This window comes from Ascaphus truei, chromosome 2 (genome assembly GCF_040206685.1).
Source record: "Ascaphus truei isolate aAscTru1 chromosome 2, aAscTru1.hap1, whole genome shotgun sequence".
NCBI classification, from domain to species: Eukaryota; Metazoa; Chordata; class Amphibia; order Anura; family Ascaphidae; genus Ascaphus; species Ascaphus truei.
Window position 1 is genome coordinate 120,453,701 of NC_134484.1, and position 25,991 is coordinate 120,479,691.

General features: G+C 46.2%; 1 protein-coding gene across 1 annotated transcript in view; it reads right to left on the minus strand.

Annotated features, from left to right (window-relative positions):
• The window catches only part of LOC142485628 (chloride channel protein C-like), a 169,613-nt gene that overhangs the window by 45,669 nt on the left and 97,953 nt on the right, over nucleotides 1-25,991 (minus strand). Inside the window, exons 14-15 of the mRNA XM_075584477.1 lie at nucleotides 11,661-11,827; nucleotides 9,491-9,667 (exon numbers count right to left, since the gene is read on the minus strand). Of these exons, the coding sequence (XP_075440592.1) occupies nucleotides 9,491-9,667; nucleotides 11,661-11,827 (344 nt within the window). The remainder of the gene's footprint in view (nucleotides 1-9,490; nucleotides 9,668-11,660; nucleotides 11,828-25,991) is intronic.

The window sequence follows — 25,991 nt, forward strand, 5'->3', positions numbered from 1 at the left end:
TATTTTTCTTTTAGTTTATCTGAAGTAGTATATTCCAGCCCTGGAACCCTGGGGTTTCCAAGAACGTGAAATGTCAAAAATTACTGAACAATGGTAAAAAGCAGTTTCAAAGAGCCCTCATAAAAACCTATTTCTGAGTTGTGCAGCTGCTTTCAGCTTTTTTTTTTTATCACTGCAGTAAGGTTGTTCAGAATGGCACAGCAAAGCACTAGACAATTCCAACCATGTAGCCTGGCGCTTACGTTTATCCCAAAGGATAGCACTGTCAAATCAATCATGTTTCTTCTCAATGACACATCCACTTTATTTGGATGCTTGAGTTAAGCAAAAAGTAAAAAAATATGATTTAGTAAAAAAGTTTTATATTTAATGTACTCATTGTATTATATTTCCCTGTAATCTAATGTTTTTGGAAAGCGCTGTTTTCATTACTGGTGCTGTATAGATACACATTTCCATACAATAGATCAGGGTTTTTTTAAAGTTTTTTGGTTAAGGAATGCTTAGATGCATTGTAAGGAACCATCGCCATCGCTGACGACGACGACGACGACGACGACAACGTTGGATCAGACGGATCCCCTTTCTAAATCTGCAGTACCCGGGTGCTGGAGCCCCTGGCAGGTACCTCAACAAGTGCACCAACATTCATGGGATAGCGCTATCTCCTTGTTAGGAATGTGAGCACACAGCGTCTCAGGCGGAGCTCACGGCTCTCTCCTTACACTGCTCAGACCCTTCCACTACAACCACGCAAGCCCCCTTCAGCTTCATCACTTACCCCTCAGCATGGTGGGACGCTCCACGAGGTTCTTCCTCCTCGCTCTGCGCCGCAGCCGTCGGCGCGGAATCGCCGCCCCGCACGCACGTGCGCACCCCACGTTGCTTCCTCTCATGCACACGTTGGACTTACAGTGCACACACAAAAGCCCTTGAACTTATCCCCACTCAGGCTCCGCCCCCAAACACCACATGGTTACAATCTGGCTCTTGCTGAGTTTCACCTGAGCTCTAAGAACTGCAGCCAATGCACTGAAGCTCCCTGGGCTCCTCCAGGCACGCCCCCTCTCCTGGTTGGCTGTTCCAGCTTTATATACCCTCTCTGTTCTGTGCTTCCTCGCTCGTCATAGTTTTTGTATGGGTGTTTCACAGTGCTTGTTCTTTGATTCTCTCGGTTTAGACGCGGCTTGGCAGACTACCCCCTTTGGCTCTCGACTTCGGATTGTTCCTGTTTAAGTACCTTCTGGCTCCCTTCGACCTCGGCACTCATCTCGATTCCTCCATACATCTCCTACCCCTGATCTCGGCAACGGCAACGACCATTCTTCTGGGAAAACGGTATCGGCAAGTATTCTCGCAATACACCCCATCTGGCCTGGCACCATCTAATACCACAACCCGGTCACGTCCCTCGCTCTGTCGGTGTGTGTATTCATACCTGCCACCTCAGTTCTAGGGACAGGTCTGGTCTGCGGGCTACTCCGGCGTAACATTATGACGAGCCCACAAGACGCAGACCAGGCCGAACTGAGGCAAGCAATCTCTACGCTGATACAGCAAAACCAGGCCATGGCTGATCAGATTGTGGCCCTAACACGCCAAATGGCTAAACTTTCGGCTCTGGTACCGGAAGCACCTGTTCCTCTTTCTCCTCCACAGGCTGCAGAACCAGTCAGACCCAGCAGTCAGGACGTGAAGATACCGCCTCCCAAGCCGTACGCTGGCAACCCGCAGGAGTGCAGAGGTTTCCTTAACCAGTGTGAGGTTCAATTTGAAATGGCACCCCTTCAGTACGACACCGGCCGGAAGAAGGTAGCCTACGTTTACAACCTACTGACGGGCAGCGCGCTGGCATGGGCCTCGCCATTCTGGGAGTTGCGCCCGGACCTGACACAAGACTACCTAGCCTTCAAGGGTGAGTTCCGACAAGTCTTTGATTCCCCTGCACGCCGGGAGATGGCGTCTATGTTTCCCTCCTCCAGATAACTCAGGGGCGAAGATCGGTGACACAGTATGCAGTTGAATTTCGCACGCTCGCTGCCGAGACGAACTGGGGACAAGAGCCGCTCGTCTCCGTCTTCTGGCAAGGTCTCTCGGAGTCCATCAAGGATGAGCTTGCTCGGCAACCCAGGCCAGACCAATTGGAGGCGCTCATTGACTTGGCCGTACGTATTGATCAACGCATCCAGGTACGACGCTCGGAGCGTCAGAATGCCCGGCCACTAACCTTCCAAGCACCCTTCCCCAACTCTCCTCTGGTTTCTAGACCACCTCCTTCACAGCAGCTGGCACTGGAGCTTCCCGAGCCAATGCAATTAGGGGTGCAACAGATCCGGAATCCACTACGACAACACCGCTACGCCGGCGGACTCTGTTTCTACTGTGGATCCCCTGAACATCTGGTCCGTGCATGCCCTTTGTGTCCGGGAAATGGGAACACTCAGTGAGTATGGAGGGGCTCTCACTGGGTGTTATCTCTCCTCGTCCCCTCCCCAAGGAGGCACTGCCTAAGAAACTTACGATTCCTATCTCTCTCGCAGGCGCTGAGTTTTGCACATCTACTGCTGCCTTTATCGACTCCGGTGCTGGAGGAAACTTTGTAGACCTCGATTTCGCTAAACAGAACCGGATACCTTTGGTGAAGAAGGCCCAACCTATTGCCTTGGTTGGGATTGATGGTCGTTCGCTGTCTCCACCCTTAATCTTGCTACAGACCGTACCTCTCCTGCTATCTACCTACTCCCACAGCGAGACCCTGGTACTAGATGCCATCCAGGCACCAGGTACGCCAGTAACCCTCGGCCTACCTTGGTTGCAGAAGAACAACCCTCCAATTGACTGGGTCTCACCTACCCCCATCACCTGGAAATCGAGGTCAGGGAAGTCTCCCAAACTCTTGGCTAACACAATGACTCAGGACTCCATTCTTCCCCCTGTGTATCACCCTTTCCGTGAGGTCTTTAACAAGGTCCGCTCAGAACAATTGCCTCCTCATCGGTCCTATGATTGCCCCATCGATTTGGTCCCAGGATACACCTTGCCCAAGTCCAAGACTTACCCATTGTCGATACCTGAGTCTCAAGCCATGGAAGACTACATAAAGGAGAATCTTGAGAGAGGATTCATACGGCCCTCCAGTTCCCCGGCGGGAGCAGGGTTCTTCTTCGTGAAGAAAAAGGATGGTACTCTGAGGCCATGTATTGATTACCAGGGCTTGAACTGTATCACCATCAAGAACCGCTATCCTCTCCCCTTGATCACGGAACTCTTCGATAAACTGCGTGGGGCTAAGATATTTTCCAAATTGGATCTCCGTGGGGCTTACAACTTGGTCCGCATCAGGCAGGGCGACGAGTGGAAGACGGCCTTCAACACCCGCTGTGGGCATTATGAGTACCTCGTCATGCCTTTTGGTTTATGTAACGCCCCGGCTGTCTTTCAGGACTTTATTAATGACGTATTTCGGGAGGTGCTCAACATCTTTCTGTCTGTCTATTTAGATGACATTTTGATCTTCTCCAAAAATCTTCAGGATCACATTCATCACACCTCGTACGTCCTCTCACGTCTACTCAAACATCACCTGTATGCCAAACTAGAGAAGTGTACCTTCCATCAACGCTCTACCCAATTTCTGGGCTACATTATTTCGGACGAAGGCTTTTTGATGGATCCAGGTAAACTCCAGGCAGTTACGGAATGGCCCAGACCAGAGACTCTCAAGGCTATCCAGCGCTTTTTAGGATTTGCGAACTACTATCGGAAGTTCATTCGCAATTTCTCCACTCTAGTGGCCCCCATCACGGCGTTGACTAGAAAAGGGGCTGACCCTTCTGCCTGGTCCGCCGAAGCAATCTCCGCCTTCCAGGCCCTTAAAGAGGCATTCGTCATGGCACCGATCCTGCGCCACCCCAACACAGATCTTCCCTTTGTCATAGAAGTTGACGCATCGGACTGCGGTGCAGGGGCTGTACTATCACAGAGGTACTCGCCCAAGGATAAACTTCACCCTTGTGCGTATTTCTCTAAGAAATTTTCCTCCGCCGAGAGGAATTATGACGTCGGCAACAGAGAGTTATTGGCCGTTAAAATGGCACTACAAGAGTGGAGACATCTGTTGGAAGGGTCAAGGGAGCCATTTTCTATTTTGACGGACCACAAAAATGTACTTTATATCGAAGGTGCACGTCGCCTCGGTCCTCGACAAGCTCGCTGGGTGCTCTTTTTTTCTCGCTTCAACTATCATCTATCCTATGTCCCGGTAACGAAGAACGTGAAGGCAGATGCGTTGTCCAGACAATACTCCTCGGAAGACAGGCCTGAGGAAGCTTTGGAACCTATCCTACCTCCCGAGAGAATTTTGGCTACTTCCACCTTCAAATCGCTAGACAAGATCAAAAGGGACCAGCAACAGATCCCTTCAAACACGGCGATCCCCTCTAACAGGCTCTTCGTCTCGCCCAGATTCATTCCAGAGGTCCTAGATTGGGGACACTCTTCTAAAACTGCAGGTCACCCAGGTTTCAGAAGGACGTTAGACTTAATTCGTCGGAACTTTTGGTGGCCCAGTATGTCTAAAGACATTGCGGAATACACTCGCGCTTGTCCTGTATGCACCCAGAACAAGACACTTCCACAGAGACCTCAGGGACTTCTCCTCCCATTGCCAGCGCCTGCTCGTCCATGGTCCCATATCTCCATGGATTTCATAGTCGACCTCCTAGGTCTAGGGGCTTCAACACCATTTTAGTTGTCGTAGACAGGTTTTCGAAGATGGTCCACTTCATCCCACCCTAGAGGGACTGCCCTCCTCTCCCGCCCTAGCAGACATTTTCTCCAAGCATATCTTTAGGATCCATGGCATTCCGTCTTCCATTGTCTCTGACAGAGGATCCCAGTTCCTCTCCAAGTTCTGGAGGACCTTCACTAAGAGACTGGGAATTGTCTCTTCCTTCTCCTCTGCATACCACCCCCAGTCCAATGGACAGATGGAGAGAACTAACCAGTCGCTGGAGAAATACCTCAGATGTTTCATCTCCGATTCCCAGGATGATTGGTCCCAACTCCTCCCGTGGGCAGAGTACGCGGTCAATTCGGCCCGAAGTGAATCCACCCGAGAATCTCCATTTTTTGTCAATTATGGGTTTCACCCTCCCTGCCTACCCATTTCTAATCTGGCTTCTGGGGTAACGGCGGTAGACGAACGGATTTCCACTCTCCAAGACATTTGGTCCAAGGTACAAAAGTCTCTCCACAAGGCCGCCGATACTGCTAGACTTCAGGCCAATCGCCACCGTCGGCCGGCACCCAACTACAAGCCAGGGGATTTAGTATGGCTCTCGTCAAGAAACATCCGCTTGAGAGTCCCTTCCCCTAAACTGGCACCTAGGTTTTTGGGACCCTTTCCCGTCGTGGAGCAGATTAACCCAGTGGCGTTTCGCCTTAAACTACCACCCTCCATGAGGATCCCAGACGTTTTTCATACCTCGCTATTAAAACCCCACATTGCCAATCGTTTCTTTCCTAAACAGACCAGCAAGCCAGATCCAGTCACGGTACTCAATAACGAGGAATACGAGGTACAAGCCTTACTGGACTCCCGCATCTCCAGGGGGCAGCTTCAGTTTTTGGTCCACTGGAGGGGTTTCGGACCCGAGGAGAGGTCTTGGGTTCCGCTCAAAGACATCCATGCACCCAGCCTCCTGAAGACTTTTTAGGAGGAAATTTCCAGACAAGCCATTTTTGGATCGTCCTGAGGCCGATCCTGAAGAGGGGGGTACTGTTAGGAATGTGAGCACACAGCGTCTCAGGCGCAGCTCACGGCTCTCTCCTTACACTGCTCAGACCCTTCCACTACAACCACGCAAGCCCCCTTCAGCTTCATCACTTACCCCTCGGCATGGTGGGACGCTCCACGAGGTTCTTCCTCCTCGCTCTGCGCCGCAGCCGTCGGCACGGAATCGCCGCCCCGCACGCACGTGCGCACCCCACGTTGCTTCCTCTCATGCACACGTTGGACTTACAGTGCACACACAAAAGCCCTTGAACTTATCCCCACTCAGGCTCCGCCCCCAAACACCACATGGTTACAATCTGGCTCTTGCTGAGTGTCACCTGAGCTCTAAGAACAGCAGCCAATGCACTGAAGCTCCCTGGGCTCCTCCAGGCACGCCCCCTCTCCTGGTTGGCTGTTCCAGCTTTATATACCCTCTCTGTTCTGTGCTTCCTCGCTCGTCATAGTTTTTGTATGGGTGTTTCACAGTGCTTGTTCTTTGATTCTCTCAGTTTAGACGCGGCTTGGCAGACTACCCCCTTTGGCTCTCGACTTCGGATTGTTCCTGTTTAAGTACCTTCTGGCTCCCTTCGACCTCGGCACTCATCTCGATTTCTCCATACATCTCCTACCCCTGATCTCGACAACGGCAACGACCATTCTTCTGGGAAAACGGTATCGGCAAGTATTCTCGCAATACACCCCATCTGGCCTGGCACCATCTAATACCACAACCCGGACACGTCCCTCGCTCTGTCGGTGTGTGTATTCATACCTGCCACCTCAGTTCTAGGGACAGGTCTGGACTGCGGGCTACTCCGGCGTAACACTCCTACACTTTTGGGTGGGCCCTGATATTGGGGAAAATGACATCAGTGTATTGTTGACAAGCACCCTATGTACTTTGGGGACACTCACTGGTGGTATCAGTTGGGGGATATTATTCTGTGTGGTACAGGGTTCTGTTTCTTGTGTTCAGTAAAGGTTGTTATTATATACCTGAGTGTGTTTATTATTGGTATTGTTCCTGTAAGGGGCTTATCCCACCATGTTGGAGGCGCTGTACCGAGACGAACCAGATATCACCCCAGGCTCCCAATGGCAGAGGCTCAGGCCTCCTGGTTGCCAGACAGGTAAAAGCAGTACCGGTAGTTCCTTCCCAGGTACGGGGGAATAAGGGCTACATAAGGAACCCCAACCCTCTCTAATAGCGTTTCTGAGATTAGATGCATTGTATGGAACCCCAACCGTCTCTAATACCATGCCTGAGATCAGATGCATTGTAAGGAACCATAACCCTCTCTAATAGCGTGTCTGAGATTAGATGCATTATAAAAAAAAACAACCCTCTCTAATGGCGCGTCTGAAATCAGATGCATTATCAATTCTGCTGTATTTTGAACAGTTTTCAAATAACCTGAAAATTGCAGGGAACCTTTAGGGATGCCCGGAGGAACACAAGGATTAATAGGAACCTCTGTTCAAAAACACTGCAGGAGATACATACAGAACATAAAATTTAACATTGTGTTAAAATTAACCTTCTTCCATAGGCCCATTTGGTCCTTCACAAAGAGAGCCTAGAAGTGGCTATTCTACTGACATATAATGCTATCATGCCTTCTAAATTCTTAAAATATAATATCGTATATTTGTGAAAGAGAATTAGCAAAGAGAAACCACGTTAACCAGATGGTCTGATTTCTACCACCCAGAGCCACAGTTAAAGGTTTCTGTATAGTGTATATGCACTTTGCATTGTCAACCTCAAATGACAGATTGATTTGCACACAGAATTTGTTATGTACAGCATGTCCTATAACAATCAATTATCATTTGTGTTGTGGCAAGAAGGATTAATTTGTGAAGAAATGTGTATAAAAATGTATAGAGGCAGCAGCTGCAAATAGTTAGATGTAAAACCAAAAAGAAATCATAAGAACTGAAGAGCCTCCTTACACTAACATTTCCGTATAGTTCTTGTGTATCATTTCCCGATACAGTCATATGAACCACTATAAAAATAACAACATTCTTTCATTTTCCTTCTGCATTTGAAATGTAGAAACCCAACAACTGTTTAATACTCGTAACTCAATCCTTTTACAATATGTACAAAGAAAAATGTTCTGAGCGGAGGTTTTATGTGATAAATTGTAAAGAGGTAGGGGTGGCAATGAGAAGTGCGCTGTGGACATTACACAATCTCTCATCTTTTTGTTTTAAATGCTTTGCTCCTTGACTTAGAACGTCTTAGATAGCAGGCAGGCAAAAACATGTCTAAACTACTTATCGTTGCAATTTTCCTCCTTGGGAAGATTCAATCTGGTGTAAAATTGAATATGTTTCCTTTTCCCCCGCGAAGTCCGTGTAATAGTAATCGTATCCAGTAATAATTCCCCGTTATCTTGTTATCTAACAGTGGCAGAGCTAAAACAAAGAGAAACATGTCTGGATCAACAGTATACCTGTTTGTACAACATTTCAGATACAGTCTTATCACAAAGGACATTAGGTAGATATGGTAAAAACACTCCCCAAAAAATGTCTGATTTAATTAGAAAAACAGACATTTAACATCAGTTTAACTCATGTCCCTGCCATTATTCACTTTGGTCACATAATAGACTGCCTTTTATTTGTCTAGGATTGATTCCATAGAGTTGAACTAGAGTCACAGGATGTTTTTTGGGGGTGCACATTTCATAGTTTAAAGATGCTGATAATTAAACTTAAAATGGTACTGTGTAGTAATAGTTACCACAACCACCAACACACATTTTAGGCCCGTTCTATAGTGCCGTGCACGGAATTTTAGTTGGCTGGCGTCAGTCAGCCTTTCTATAATGGGGCTGCGCGCGAGCGCACAACAAGAACAGTAGAACTGGCCAACAGGGGGGAAGAAGAAAAAAATAAAGAAATCGCGCTGCTACCGCCGCTGAAAATGTAAGTATATGAGTGTATATGTGTGTGTGTATGTGTGTGTGTATGTGTGTGTATGTGTATGTCTGTACAACGTATTAAAAAAATTATTGCAGGTTTTATTTATTTATTTTAAAACACACACACACACACACATATACACACACACACACATATATACACATACATACACTCACATATACATACACATACACACACAGGCGCGCACAGTATATACACAAAACGTGTGTGGCACGTGCACGGCCGCACACACTATATAACAACCCTTAGACTGACACAGATGCCCATGTGGTGGCCCAATAGCCCATGAGCAAACATAGTTGTTAGCCATGTTGTCATACATGTTTGACCTGCTCAATTGTTTAGTTGCTTTTCACATGGGTTGCTGAGACACTTTGCTAGACAACTGCAGGCCATGTTGTGACATTTAAATGGAATTTGTGGTGTTTTAAGAAAACTACACTTTTTAGGGCCCCAAAGATTATTTGTATAGTTACAGTGTAACAGGTCTATTTTGCTCATATATTTCTCATTGACTAAATACACACTTTGTACAGAAAGAAGAAAGCTATTTCTTGAAATGAAATTACCCAAAACAAAGCATTCCAGAAAATAATCTTTGTAGGCACTGGGTACTTTAGCTCATTTCCTATTAGAAGTGCTGTTAATACTTAAACATAATAAATGTAAATGTCAACAGAAAGTCCCTGGTTAGCTAATCGCCGTAATAAAAATATTGTAAATGCACCTACTGTATCAGCAGGGCCACTTTACCTTGTAATTGTTCCTAGGAAGACCTCCTCTTGACCTGGTCCAGGACTGTAAACTACTGGGAATCCATTGTGACTGGTAGTAGCAAGAAGCTCAGCCAATGAGAAGACATTTTCCTGTAGGTGGATTGTTGCACATGGCTTCATGACATCTCTGGCTGTGAACAGTTCCAGGTTTACCCTGAAAGACACAGAGCAGATAGCTAATTGGTCATTTTAGTAAACAGGAAACAATGCATTGCATGTAAGTATATGATGAGTTTGTTTTGTGTCTGTAAATTGCTTCAAGATGATATGCTACGTAAATAAATCTGTCTTCTGTGTTGATATAATAATGCAACTAACCAGCACATTTCCTTACAAAGCATTACCTATGCCTATGCAGTTTCTATGTCTAATGAACCAGGCTTTATTACAACACTGAGTATTGGCAACGCTACACTATGCACTTCAAATTGAGTTAATATATCGAGTTTTGAGAACTAACTGGCAGTAAATCAGTCCACATCTACAATATAAATCAAGGTCAATATCAGGATGTGTCTTTGTACTATGTTTTGGCTTTTGCATGTGTCGTCACACCCCAACACCTCAACTGTACATACTGCCATTAATATTAATCAAAGTATAGGGCTGAGAAACTGATATTGTATAGAACTAACTCACACAAATCGCATTACACCAGTTTAGCAGCTGAGGGGCAATGATTAATAATGTGCTGTTAGTTTGGTGATCTATGGTTTGTTATGCAAGTGATGAAGGGTTACTTTATGATCCGACAAGTATTGTGGATCACATAATGCTGTAACTTTGATATTTTGGTTAGCCCATGTTAACAGTAAGAACTATCACGCAATACACTGACCATTAATGAGCAAAAATAAAGTTTTTGTGTGCAGACGGTGCATGCTTGATGTGCATGAATGAACACATTGTAGAGTTTTACCTGAATACTGGATATTGCTTTTTTTCATGTGTGTGCACCACAGAAATTCCTTAGTTGGGTTTGTCTATGAATCTTGATGTACCAAAATCATATTTGTTTGATGTCAAACTCCAAACACATGTACATAGTATTTGAGGGTATTCTCATATGCAAAGTTAAAATGCTCCTTGTACATGCAACTTACTGATTACCCATTCTTCTTTTATATTTGGTTTGTTGTACCTCAGCATGCACTGAATAAAGTGCCAGAAATTAGGAATATGTATATTCTGGTGAATAGATCCTAAACTATAACCCATACTCTATTCAATTGTATATGTTTGTGCACAAGAAGAATGAAAATGTACTATAAGGAAGTCAATTAAGAAATGCAATATTAATTATGGGTCTACAACTCTGTGATTTATTTATAAGTCACATCTGTAAAAAGTAATCATTCATTCTCATTGGTGCTTCTCTATGGCTGTTTTGTGGGCATTAAAGATTATTAGGGGTGAACAGTATACTGTAGGTGAGATGTAATACTGTATCTAATGAAGATCAATGGCAAGTTTACAATGGCCCCTTTTCAAGTCTCCATTCTATATCCGGGTGGAAATGTGCAGGGAACATTCTTAGAATTCCCATCCGTTGCTGAATGTAAATTTCCAGGCATGGCCCTAAACAATCAGTATTCCTTAGAGGTAGACTGAACAGCTCTGTGTAGTGGTTGTACTTCTAGTAAAAGACCCCACCACATATTAGATTATTAAAAAGTATTATAAAAATATAAGGTTTCTTCATCAATTGTTAAGGAAATTACGTGGTTATATTGTTTCATAATGTCTATTGTTTCATAATGTCTCTCAATAGAGAAGTTCAATTAAGCCTACTAGTGGGTGTAAAGTAAGCAATCTCAAAGTCATCTTTTACCATAGTAATTTTAAATATAATATCCATGTTGTTTATTGTATCCAAATTCAATCATTGTACTGTACTTAGACATAGTAGAAGCCCACAAGCAGACTGGACTTAATAGAAACATTTCTGGAAAGTGACGTGGAGATTTAAATTACCCTCAGGGTGAATAGCATCTTCCTCCCCACTAGTCATAGATTGATCATGAGTAAAAGCTCATTATTTCTTTTGGGAAACATAATAGAGAATTCTGAAAAAGCTGAATGTGACATAATATTGCTTTACATTTTTTTTAAGCCTCACTCATTTCTTGCATGTAAATACAACTTACTTTTTTTTCCCGTGCACAACGCTGGGTTCTGCTTCTAAGTATGGGATACACTTCAGTTGCAGCAGAGAGCTAAAGAGTGAATGGTTAAAGTAATCTCCAACTGTTTTACCAACCATTACGGCCACCATTATTAGAAGTATAGATTGTACATCATTTGTTATTTCCACCTGCAGAGGCAAAATGAACATTTAACATTAACACCATAAAGAGTACAGTAAGGAGAACAGAATGCCTCTCTGAGCAATCACAAGATTATAGACATTAAAATCAATGCTGCCCACTCGGAATCTAGCAATATGTTCAAAGTACAAAGAAGATGTCATTACACAGCTTTTCCATGAAATGTAATTGGGAATCTCATTTGAAAGCAGAGTGTATGAAACATGAATGAGTGTATGAAGGGATCCACGTCCCTTCATATGCTACAACAAACTAAAGCACATTAACATTTCCATTGCACATGAGTGAACTGGAGATGACAGTAGGCAGCAAAGATCCTATCTTTGTAATTACAGTACACTAAATTATGAAGAATAAAAACAGTGCAGAATGATTTAGAAATCATAGACAGTGTTTAATAGAGACACATGTTGAGATGTGCAAATTATTTGCTAGTATATCTTTTCCATAACCTCACACATTAATTTGATTAGCTCAGTTCATCTCACTTTGGCATGTATTTACATACATATTAAATAAATGACATCAAATATTAAGATAGTTAAATACATCCACACTTCTAAAACACAGTAAATTGTAAAGATCTATCAGTTAAAACTGGACTTTAAAATGCGTCCAGCTGAGCTCTGGATCATGTATGACTGATGCAACCAATGCCTGGTTTGACATGGCTTTACCTGTGTTGCCTAATGCTACTGGGTTCACCATGCTGCCTGCCACCTTCTCCCAGGCTGCAGGGCATCACTTTGGACCTGGTTCCCACCCTCCTCCTCTCTATACCCCTGGATGTTTTCCTTCGCGGGCAAGCTACTGTAGCCTCACGCATCCGGCCCCTTCTCTTCCCTTCCAGGGTAAACTCATTTAACCCCTTCGGGACTGTCCAGCTTGGCTCTCATGCCTGCGACCAGTGCAACCGTGCATTGATATCCAGGTACAGTGGTTCTTTGGGGCATTTTAAATTCATATCCCCTAATTATAATGTTACACATTTTACTATCACAGCCGTGGTTCCTCACAGGTTCCCTCCTGGCCTGCGTGCTGCTCTGCACTCCTTGGGAATTTGAGGTTGTAACCATCGTTTTGGCCTCTTACCCTCTGCCTTACACCTTATATGCCAGAGTAGTAAAGCCAAAATATTCCATTCAATAAATCGTTACCAATTTGCAACCACTGTGACTGATTTGTTACACGAACGACAATTGGAAGCATGTATTTGTTGTTTGGGGAAGGAGCATCTGCAGTCAAGGCTCTCAGCAGGCTGATTAACTAATCTCACCTGAGTTATGCTCTTACATATCAGACACTTCCCAATGTCCTTTGCTGGCTGCACAATCAGAATTCACTCCTCCTCCTTTCATACTCCCTTCTCTTTTAAGTGTATACTCCATTCTCCTTTGTGTATACTCCCATCTCCTTAGTGTATACTCCCATCTCCTTAGTGTATACTTCCTTGTCCTTAGTGTGGGCCTCTTACCCATGTCTTGTTTTGGCTGAATTGATGCGACATAGTGTCTCAACTGAAAATATTGATATACATGCATATTTGGCAAATCAAACTCTTCTCTAACTTCCTAGTCCCCTTTCTCTCCACATCTTATATACCTTTGACTGGAGGGCTGGTGTAAGGATGGTTCTTTTTAATGATGTGGATAATAAAAAATTGGCTAGTGAACACATTATAAAGAGAAATGTAAAAAAAGATACCACAAAGGAAAACATTTGTAAATGGGATGTTGTTTTCATAAATGCTTCAATAAAATCCTTATTTTTACACAATCTATTGGTCGTAGACAGGTGATTGGGTATCAGGGGCCCATTTGGGGGAAACAGATTGTAGGGTCCTTCTATATAACAGACAATACAGTTATAATAGGTAGGGCTTACACTCATGTACAGAATATATGCACAAATAAAGACATACATGCATAAATATACTTATATACATTCCCCCATGGGTACATACTCATACATGCATACACCTACAGTATGTATGCACATATACAAATAATAAATGTAGAGAAAACTAACTCAGACAGACACATACATAACTTTTATGACACATCTGAAACGTGGCTATTCTGGACCTTGAAGGTCCATCTGATGCCAGGGCGCAATGGGGATTTCCCCAGGTAATCAGTAGGCTAGTCCAAGCCTGCTCCCAAATGTGTGCTAGTAGATACAAACAATGAAATTCCAGCCTGTGAAAATAACCATGGTTTCATTGAAAATAGTTTGATATGAAATTGTAGTAATGGTGTTGTTAGAAAAATAAATCAAATGCCACGCCTTTGTAGGTATTTTAGTATTGTTACATATCAGGGGTGAGCAAACTTTTTATTCCGAGCCCCCCTTTTCATCCATAAAATTTCTCGGGCCCCCCCTGCCTGATGTAATCAAAATCACATGAAAACAAAAAAAAAAACATTTATTAAACGGTATACATTATAAATCCAAATATGTTTAAATACTTACATATTTCAACAGCTCGCGCTTGCAAAATTAGGCTGCGTCCACGCTGCTGCTGAGAGCGGTGACATCACAACTCTCCAAGCATGAGCACAGGGTGTCCTGCATAATTTTGCAAGCGTGGATCGGGGCTATTTGTGTGTGTGTCTGTGTGTGTCTGTGTGTGTGTGTATTGACTGCTGCTGAGCGCACATCAAAGTCAATTTTGTTTGTCTCCCCAAGCGCCAAGCTTGGGAGAGCGTACGTGCACAAAGGCAATCGTTTGGGGGGGCATTCATCCACCTCTTTGCTACCTCCCTTCCCCCCCCCCTTTTTTTTCTTCCTTCCCCTCCATGCTTTTTGTCTTGCTGTCCCCATTGTCATCCAAACTCCTACCTACAGTATTATTTATTTTTTCCCGTTTTCAATGTTGTGTTTTCACAGTTTTTTTTATTATTTCTGTACATTCATAGTATGATTGATACAGTGGCAGCCTACCCTTTCACTTGCAGAGGATCGCAGCGAAAAAGGTTGCCAGCGGAGGAGAGCAGGAACACAGCGCTATTGCAGGGCAGACACCGGGAGGGGCGTTTGACATCACCGTGCTCGGGCGTGCTCCTCCCCGTACCTCCGAAGCCCCTGCGCGTGCGCTCACACACCATCACGTTGCCGCCACCTGCACTATCCTGTTCAGCCACCCGCACACATCTTCGGCTGCTCGCCCGTGCACATTTTCTTGGCCGCCCCTCGCGCACAGCGTCTGCCGGCCCGCGCACCCAGTTTTCTTTGCATGCCGCCTGCGCCCCCCCTAAATAATCTTGCGCTTCATTGCCCCCCCAGTTTGCGCACCACTGCATTACAACACACACTCTCTCAATCAATCACCACATACACACACTCACCACATACACTCAATCAATCACCACACACACACACTCACCACATACACTCAATCACCACACATACACAATCCCCCCACACACACACACTCAACCCCCCCCCCCCCACACACACACACTCAACCCCCACACACACACACAATCCCCCCCACACACACACTCAATCCCCCCCCCCACACACACTCAATCCCCCCACACACACTCAATCCCCCCCATACACTCAATCCCCCCCACACACACACACTCAATCCCCCCCCCCCCACACACACACACACACTCAATCCCAACACACACACACACACACACACAATCCCCCCCCCACACACACACACTCCCCCCACACACACACAAACTCAATCCCCCACACACACACACTCAATCCCCCCCACACAAACTCAATCCCAAACACACACACACACAAACCCCCCCACACACACACAATCCCCCCCACACACACACACCAACTCAATACACACACACACACTTTCTCCTGGTGGGGGTGACATGCTCCGATCCCTCAACCCCCCATGCTGCTGAAAACTGGTGCGGGAAGCAGACAGGAAGAGAAGGAGGGGCTGTCTGTGTGCAGAGAGAAGCCCCGCCCCCTCTGCAATACACAGACACATAGAAGCAGCAGCATGGAGCTTCTGGCCCCGCCCCATCTGCAGGCCCCGCCCCCTCTGCAAGACACAGACACATAGAAGCAGCAGCACGGAGCTTCTGGCCGCCCGTGCACAGCTCTGCCCGCCCCCAGGTTTCCCTGCAAGCAGCCTGCGCCCCCCCTACATCATCTTGCGCGCCCCACAGTTTGCGCACCGCTGTGTTAAAGTGTACCTTATTTCTTAAAACCCTATAGGCCATATTTACTAAGCAGTTTTAAGCTGAAAGGCTTGAATTGGCTTCAAGGTGGCTTACAGTTAGTAAGATGGCCCAATATATTCCAGGGTTTTGGTGAACAAACGGGTTGATAGTCAAGATATAAAGTAATTATTTGTGGTTATCTACTAAAGTCTCTCTAAACTGGGGTAAACAAATGTGACCAGGTTTATCATAGACAGAAAAAATCCCCTTGGTTTTCAAGGGGATTCCTTTTCCTTATCTGTTCCAGCTTTTTTCACAAGCTTTGCCGCTGGGATACGTTAATAAGTGCAACCCCCACATTTACTAAAATGCTGCCATTAAGAGTAAAAAAAAATAGCTCCGGTTTTGTCACCGTCCTTTTTTTTTTTTTTTTAATATAATGGGACGTCTTCATTGGTCATTCATCTGGCTTTTTAAGCAAACGCAAAGCTAATGTAAGATTGTGTTTAATCCTCCCCTTTTGTGGTTTGACTCAGAAGTACAGATCTCTTGCATTACGTTGTCACCTCCTACCACTTCCAGGAGTTATTACCCATAAATAGAATAATTGGCTGCTTGGATATAAATGTGCTTTATTATTTGAAGCTAATTTTTATTTTATTTTTTAATCATGTAGAGAGAGAGAAAAAAATCGAGATCGCACTTTTTGCCTTAACAGATGTGTTCGGCGCATATATCTGAAATCTGTCTTTGACTACAAATTGTTCCTGTGATGCCTCCAAGCTGCCTGGCAAAAGCTTCAAAAACAACATTTCCAGAACTCTCTTTTTTGCATTTAGGTGTATAGCTTAAAGCCTTAACACATGTCTGGAACACCAGCTTTTAGCTCATTTACTCAAATAATACATTTCTAGACTACAATTCCAAAGAATTTACAACCTTTTTGTCATTTTCTCTCTGCAAAGCAAAACAGGGAATACATCCAAGTGGTTACCACTAGTTTTATGAAACAGAAACATCTGCCCCTGTTCTATTTGTGAGTGCTTTTTTGGCTTAACTCAGTGGCAGAGAAAACCTGATGTGAATCAGCTTGATACGCACTAGTCAGAGAAATAAAAAGATATGGTCAACATTTAGAAAAAGTTAGGGTTTTAGATGAAGTGTTAAAACATGTATCTCATTGTTTGGATAGAGTGCTAAATGTAGCCACACACAGTGCCAGCTTTTCTTCCCGGGAAAGTGCATCTGAGTAGACAGACAAGTTATGCTAGTGCACTGCCTTATATGTATAGCCTGGGTTCCCCCTGGTCCCCTGTCTGCCGGTCCCTGCAGCTGCGCCAGGCAGCGGAGGCTGGGGGAGAGCGTGGGCAGTTTGCGGCAGGTGACCCGGTCGCCGGAGGCTACCGGTGGCTCCCCTTGCAGGGCACCACCATCTTGGACATGATAGCGCATGCGTAAGATGCCGCACATGCGCAGTGCTAGCGTGCAAGGCAGGCAGAGCAGGAAGGTCCTCCACAGGGACTACAAGCCCCAGCAGCCCCGAGGCTGCAGCTCATATGCTACCCTGCAGCCAATAGGGCATCAGTATTCCCCTGCCAGGGAATAGATACTTTTCGCGCGCTGAGGAGCACGCCAGTCAGAGCTGGGATGAGGAAGGGGTAGGGTGTGTAGGTGCAGGGCATCTGTGACCCCTGCACTAGGCCAGATACCCCCATAGGCCCCAGCTAGGCCCCGACTCCCCTCAGTTTGTGGTTGCTGGAGGTAACGACCCATCAGTTAGGGACACAGCTCCTTTAGTACTAGAGAGAGAGGGGCACAGTCAGGATGCGGCGGCAAACTGGCGATCCAGTGGCCTGTACCAGACCACTATATCAGAGACTTTCTTCATGGCGGAACCATCCACGCGGGATACCACCCTACGTAGAGGCGGAGGCTACACCGACATCGCTGGATCAGTGGGTTTCATCTTCTGGCCTTACCTGGGTGTAGGAGCACCTGGGCAGGTACACCAAGTCCACCAACTGTAACACCTGCAGTTCTAGTGGGCAGCGCTGTCTCACACATTTGGGGGGTTGCTCCTTCTGGACACCGGGGTGCTTGGGTGCCCAAGGGCCCTCAATACTTTGAGGAGATATCCCATCCAGGGTGGACATTGTGTTGGAGGACGGTGTGAGGGTACGGCCGTGTGTGGCCTAGTGGTGTGGATTGGTTATCATTGTTATTCTTATGCATGCAGTAAAACTGTTACTCTTACCATCGTGTGTATTATTGCATGGGGTCCTGTAATGGGTTTAACCCACATAGTAGAATCCTATACAGTTGGAGGCGATGCCACCCGACGGATCAGGCACACCCCAGACTCCGAGAAGCGGAGGCCCAGGCTTTCTGTGAGCTGCAGGTAACGCACCACATACACAGTAGCTGTCATATCTCCCAGGGGGTGGGGGAAAGTGTGATACATATGTACCACAATGCCCCCTCCCCCCCCCCCGGCATTGGTCAGCCCAGGGAGTACCTTTTATTTGTTAGTCATATGGTAGTGCAGTACCCCCATCTAGGGATACTGTATACACTGAATAAGTATCTTGGCACCCTAGAAAACTTTAGTATTGACTCCACCCAGGGCCGATTCAAGGATATTTGGCACCCTAGGTGAAACCTCTCTCTCTCCCCGGCCCCTCTCCATTCTCTCTCTCCCCCCGCCATCCCTTTCTCTCCCACCATCATCCCTCTCTCTCCCCCCACCATCCATCTCTCTCCCATCCCTCTCCCTCCCCACCCACTCCTCGCTCCCCCTACCCAACTCACTCCCTCACCCCACCCCCCTCTCCCCACACAGCCCCCTCTCTCCCCCCTCTTACACTTATCTCCTCTCTGATTACTTATACAGAAGGGATCGGACATCAGGTAGGGGGGTTATTGTACAATCTGAGAATTAATGCTGCGGGGATCCCATTCAGGAGCATAGACCCCCCACCCCCGCAGCGTTAATCCGGCCGGGCCGCAAACTACACTGTCCCCAGCGCCGCATACTTTTGAATCTGCAGCACGTGATAAAAAAGTAAACTTTTAAAAACTAATAAAAAAATTTCAGTGTCTTTTAAGGAGCGGCTCAGTGAGTAAAAGACACTGACTGGCACTGAGTTTGTAACAGGGGAGCTTGGTTCAATTCCCGGTGTCGGCTCCTTGTGACCGTGGGCAAGTCACTTTATCTTCCTGTGCCTCAGGCACCACAAACATAGATTATAAGCTCCACGGGGGAGGGACTGTCTGCAAAATGCCTCTGTAAAGTGCTACGTACAATTAGCAGCGCTATACAAAAACATGTTATTATTATTATTATTATTATTTTAAACAAACGTTAATATCTTATTTCCCCAAAAGTTTCAACTCTACTTTCCGTCTTTGTGGGGAGTGATTATTTGTTTCATGATTCAGGAACCAGAGGACAACTAATTCCCCCAAATTGTTTCAATGCCATGTAGCATCTAAGGGGCCTCATGCAGTAACATCCGATAGAAATTATCGGAAAGGTTTTAAACTCGCCTTGTTTTTGCCGAGTTGCTCCCACGGTATGCAGAAAGCTCGAATACCAGTGAGAGCAACATTTCCAAACATGGCGAGATGCCGGCGCCGAGACGACCTGCCCTCCGAAAAGGGCTCACCTGGCGACTTGTATCTGCTGCCAAGAGATCCGCCTCTCTCTGCGAAAATCTCGCCGAAAATAAAAATATTTTTACATAACGGGGCCTGTACCTCAGGAAGCAGGGGGTCCCCGGACCTCAAACCAACACAGTTCTACCCCGGAGAAAACCTGCTCATCTACGCTAGGAATACAATTTACATTGAAAAATATTTAGTAAGCACCAATACCCACACCCTGTGCCCTCCCATAAAACCATGATTTATTATTTTACACACAGGATTAATACCCCAGGCTGGCGGGGTCCCCGGTGGTCCTGACGGGTGTCCGCAGGCTCCACAGTGCAACCTGGGGGGTACACATGGGTGTATGGGGCCTCCGGGTGGTCCCCGCTAGGCGCCGTGTGCCTCCAGGTGGTGCACGCGGGCCCCAATGGGGTCCACGGGTGGTCCACTCGGGTGCCTGGGAGTCACCGGGTTGTCCCCACAGGTGTCTTGGGGCCCTCGGGTGGTTCCCACGTGGGTCTGGGGGCCTCGGGTGATTCCCATGGGTGTCTGGGGCCCTGGGGTGGTCCCTGCAGATTCACAGGGCCCCGGTTCTTCCCCGCAGGTGTCCCCCATGGGTCCTCAGGTGGTACCCGTGGGTCCTCGGGTGGTACCCGTGGGTCCTCGGGTGGTACCCGTGGGCATCCAGGGGGTCCTCAGGTGGTCTCCATGGGTCCCCGCTGCCCTGCGGAACCAATCCTGTATGTAAAAAAATAAAACCTGGCCTACATTTCAATAAATAAACCCCCCACCACCACCACCAAGACACATGCAGTACAGTAATGGGCAAGATAACTATTATCCAGATATGGATAATAGATTATTTGCCCATTATTAAACACAACATTAGCCAGCATAAATAAAGTAAATAAATACAGTTCTACTTACCACAGCCAATATGAAGGGCGTGGGGGCCTCACAGCTGTGGGGGCCCCGCGGACCCGCAGGGACCACCCGAGGGCCCACAGACCCTGTGGGAACCACCCAAAGGCCTCCAGACCCCTGTGGGAACCACCCGAGGGCCCCCAGACACCCCTGGGGACCACCCGTGGGGTGCACTGTGGGGTCTGCGGACACCCGTTGGGACCACCAGGGACCCTTGCCGGCCTGGGGTATTAATCCTGTGTGTAAAATAATAAATCATGGTTTCACAGTATGGTGGGCACAGGGGTGGGTGGGTTATTGGCATTTATTAAATATGATAATGTTTATTGTGGGACCTAGGAGGTGGGTAGTGGGGCTGCTGTGTGTATTGTTTTTATTGTGGGTCGCGGGGGTGGGTGAAAGGGGTATTTGGCCCTTGGTCGGTGTTTAGGATTTGCGGGAGGGGTTAACCCCTTCATTACCGTAGTGGTATTAACAACCCGCAATCCCCCCGCAAGGCCTAAACACCCAACAAGGGCCAAATACCCCTTTCACCCACCCCAGCTACTCACAATAAGCCTGGCACGGGTGTTTAACCCCTTCATTGTCTTAGTAGTTAGCCGCTACGGTAATGAAGTGGGCTGTAAATGCATTTTTTCTGCACCGGATTCATGCCGGGGTTCTCCGGTGCTGGTATTAATGGGTATCAGCTCCGGATACCCCGGCATCAATCCAAGGCAGGAAAAAGGGCCTGATTATTTCTAAGTCCCGTCATCCCCAGCTTTTTGCCAACTTTTTTTGCCGAGGCCATCTGGGGAGAAATTCTCCATTGTAGAGTGGGGATCAGCTGCGAGATGCTGATTGGCGCTACTAGAATACAGCGAGTTGGAAAAGCTGGCGAGAAGCTTTCCTATTCTCGATGAGCTTTCCTATTCTCGCCAGCTTCTCTGGGCTTACTGAATAGCAGTAGGCTTTTTGCCGAGAAGCTGGTGATAAAGGTCTTATCGCCGTTTACTGCATAGGCCCCTAAATGTGTATTGTAGCCTCGATGGAGAATATGGGCATTACTAATCAAAGTCTCTGGCAGCAAAACGTGTCCTAAACTGCTGCAATTACATTTCATTGGGTTATCAAAGAAACAAATGTTCCATTGCTTTCCAAATGTAGTTTTTACACCAGATTTGTAGGTAGGAGACTTTGATAAAGAGAGTCTTCTTTGTTAACTGTACCATTGTGTAGCCTCCCCTTTGGGGGCTACTAGCTAGTATAAGGGGTTAACAAACAGCCTTAATGGGTTAACTGTGTGGGATCACTCACGTTACGCCTCATCATGTGATGTAGGCAGGATAACTAAGCAGAAGGGGATAGTCACTTCTTTGTATGCCTGTGACCAGTGAATGCACTATACGGAGATGTAGAAGGGTATAGGGAGATGTAGAAGGGTATATAGAACTCTGACCGATGTTCTAGAAACAGGTTCCTCAGTTCAGACTGAAGCTACACTGTGAGTCTTGTAAATTGGTTTGTGTGTATAGTTGTGTATTAAGGATGTCCTGATACCATTTATTGTTTTCAGTTAAGGAACGTGCCCTGTATAGCTAGAGCCCATTGTAGGGGCGCAAGATTGTTCTTTGGCCGGAAGAGGAATAATCATGTGCTCAGCAGGGAGTTCTCACAGTTGAAGCTCCGGAGCATAATTGGATCGGCCCCACCAGAAGGTCTTAAGTAAACTCCCGATCTGACAAGTATAGAATAAGAATGCTGTGCACCAAAACGGGACAATAGGTCCTCCCTACCCCAACAAGGGCCCACCTGAGTGAGATAGGGCATTATTGAAGCTATGCAGGAGAAAAGAATTACACATGCAGAGTTGTGACAGCCCCTCTTAAGCAGACGGGATGTGAGTGTATATAGAGCCGCAGACGGGCCCAGGACTAGAGTTACGACCATGCCTCCCTGCAGTCTTGCGAGTCCCCCCATTTAACACCCCACGAGCCCCCTCTACTTCCCGCCCTCTTCCCATGTGTTTCTCTCCCCTCTGTCTCATTCCATCTCTATCTCACTCAATCCCTCCCCCCGCCTCGCATTTATTTCTCTTTCCTACATCTCACTCTTACTTCCTCTTTTTCTCCCTCCCTCCCTCTCTTACACCCCTTCTCTCCTCTCACTCTCCCCCTCCATCAATTATCCCACTCTCAATAAATCCTCCCCTCACACTCTTTTCCTCCCCCTACATACACACACACACACACAATCCCACCCACAAAATACATACCAGAAAAATACCAGTACCTTTGGGTATGGCCACATACTCAAAGATAATCTTAGAACACCGAAAGAGAAACGGTTGCATGAATACAAATTTATGAAACTATTCGGGACCCTCACCGGTGCCTAAACCGTGACCGCAGCTTCATGAGCCACTACCCTGACACAAGAGAACTCTCTTCTCATGAGTGCTAAATCCCATGTCTATTAATACTGCGCTATATGAATGCACACACACCTGTCTCTTACACATACAAATGTACGATGTAATTCTACAGTATCCATATATACCAATGGGGACTACATAGTAGCCACACACATGAACAGAAATACAACATCCTCTTACATTTCTACACCTACCCACACCATTTTTATACACTCCTCCTCCACACACACCTTTTGTAATGCACTGTATACACTGTGGGTGATTTATTAATTTAGATTTACACACATACACACAAACAGACATACACACACATACACAGGCACATACACACGTACATACACATACACAAACATATACACACGCTCATACATACACACATACACACATGCATTCCCTTACATCACAAGCATTCAGGGACCATTTAACACCTTAAGTCATAAATCGCATACTGCACAGGGGGGAGGTGTAGGCTTCACCCACAGATAACATTCCAATGCCTTGTTTCTAAGAAAGTTTTTGGCTTAATCAATTGTAACATCGCCGGAAGACAAGATCAGTGTATCTCGAAAGCTCGCACAAATAAAAGCATTTAGTTAGCCACAGAACTGTATCAACTATTCGTTTTTGCTTATTAAAGCTAGAGTTCAAGCTCCCTTTTTTTTTTTTTAAATATTTTTTTTTTTTACTTTAATAGTTTCATGTGGGCAATCTCTACTTACCTAAAGAACTGCATAGCTGCCGGTCAATTTGTTCTCCGTCTATTGATCAGCGAAGTTTGGCGACATCTTTAAGTATGGGGAATGTAATTCCTCTGTTTCTGTCACTCAGTGGAAGCTCATGAATATTCATGAGCACTCCTCCACTGACATGTGCAAGAGGGAGGGCAGGGCTCACAAAGGGGTGTGCCAGGGCTTGTGACAGGACACGAAGGGGCAGTGCCTTAGTAAATGGTTGTTAAAATAGAATACAAGAAAATTGGTCTTTCAAAGTTGTTGTTTTTAAAACAGAAAATGCTAAAAGTATTTTTTCTTACTACAGAACTGATTTATTTAAAAAAAAAACACACATGCAGGATATTAACTGAACTGCAGCTTTAAGGTCGGCTAACACAGTACAGATAACTATATATATATCTATATATATATCTATATATATATAGTTATCTGTACTGTGTTAGCCGACCTTAAAGCTGCAGTTCAGTCAATATCCTGCATGTGTTTTTTTTTTTTTTAATAAATCAGTTCTCCATACACAGCAAAGATCCACGGAGGCTCGATCGCGTGACTGTTAAGACTTTACTCAATGCTTTTAACCTTTTTGCACATTGTAAGTGTCCATGATTCACTTGCATGTTCATTTTAAATATTAAATTACAATATTATGCTATGGGAGCCGCGCTGTCTTCTTTTTGTTTTACAGGTCAAGAGGAAGGTGTTTTTTTCCTGGAGACTGGCAGCGACACCCAGTAGCTGTTGAAAGACACTTTTATTTTTACTTTTATTGACTCATTCACTGCATCTCTTGGGGCTTTTTTACCCCTTTTCTTCCCCATTCCCCTTCCCCTTCATTCACCCCTTCCTTTCCATTGTTTATGTTGTATGTCCATGTATGTTATGTTTTGTTTTTAGCAGTCATTTTATACACACAGGTATTAGTGTTATTTGGGGGGTTTTGTGTGGACATTTATTGTTATGCAATCACCTTCTTTGTTGTGTATCATTCCGGCTAGCGCAACAGTGTTCTTTCCCCCTTTTTTTCTCTCTATATATATATAGATATATATATCTATATATAGACACATAAGAATGTTCAGGAAGCAACTTATCTGGTCAGTTGTGGTGCAAGCAGTGCAACCAGGATCACCATGCAGGAGCAAAAATAGACAAAATCCGGATGTACAAAATCCGCAGCACTCACCAATTCAAATGCAAAAACAATTTAATGTAGAAACACAAGTGTAGCCGGGACCCGTTTTTACCACCATGGTTGTCGTGGGGTGGGAGAGACGGCACCTAGGGAACGCTCCGGTAACGGAGGTTCCGCATAGAGGGAGCCGCCATGCTAAGGTTGGCGCAGACGCAGAACTGGCCCGAGAGGAGGTTGCGGATGCGCGGGACAAAGTGAGAAAAGCCCGCGAAGGAGGAGAGCTCGGATAGGAGGGAGGTTAGAGAACTACGGGTCCCAGCAGCCCCGCGGGTCCCCGTGACGTGCAAGGACGAATCAGGTGCGAGTAAGGGAGGAAAAGGATGTAGGGGCGTGCACGTTGTGGCAGAGCTGGCGGATAGGAGAAAGGAGAAGGAGCTTCGGTGTAGGGAGGCAGTCCGCCCCCTACCTAGGCCTCATGCCCCAGGCCCAGTTAGGCCCTGAGCCCCAGTAGTGTGAAGCGGAGTTAGGGACTGGCCATAGACAGGTTCCGGATTCCCTTATTGGTTACGTGAGTGCTACTGGGACAGTTATAAGTTGGCGGGAAGTCTGGGCTCAGACCCCGCTACCACGTCGCTGCATGTCTGGGTGGGATCGCCCCGGTCACCTACGGGTGACGTCATCTAATTCCACGCCGATCCTTATTGAAGACTGTTGCCGGACCGGGTACTGGAGTGCCCAGAAGGTAAACGTCAAGTGCACCAACAGCACCATCATTCACTCAGGACACGGTGGCTGCGCAGTCACATACATATACATTCACTGACTCACTTGAGGGTGGGGGGACTTATTACAAGAGGGAACTGGACACGGGGTGGGATCACCCGGTGAAGGGAAGGGGAGAGTGAGCATTCGGCAGGACGCTGAGTGTAGTGTCCCCTCAAAGAGGGACACTGGTTTCTGATAGAATAAGAGAGAGGTTGTGTTATTGAGTTCGTGCCAGTAAAGTTAATTGGTTAAGGTATATTGCTGTGTGTGTTTATGTACATAAGTTCCTGCGAAGAACCACTTCCCCTCGGGCGGAAGCTGTCGCAGGTGGAGGCGCTGCACCAAGTTATAAGCATTGTATGTACCCCAGGCTCTCCGTGGCAGAGGCTC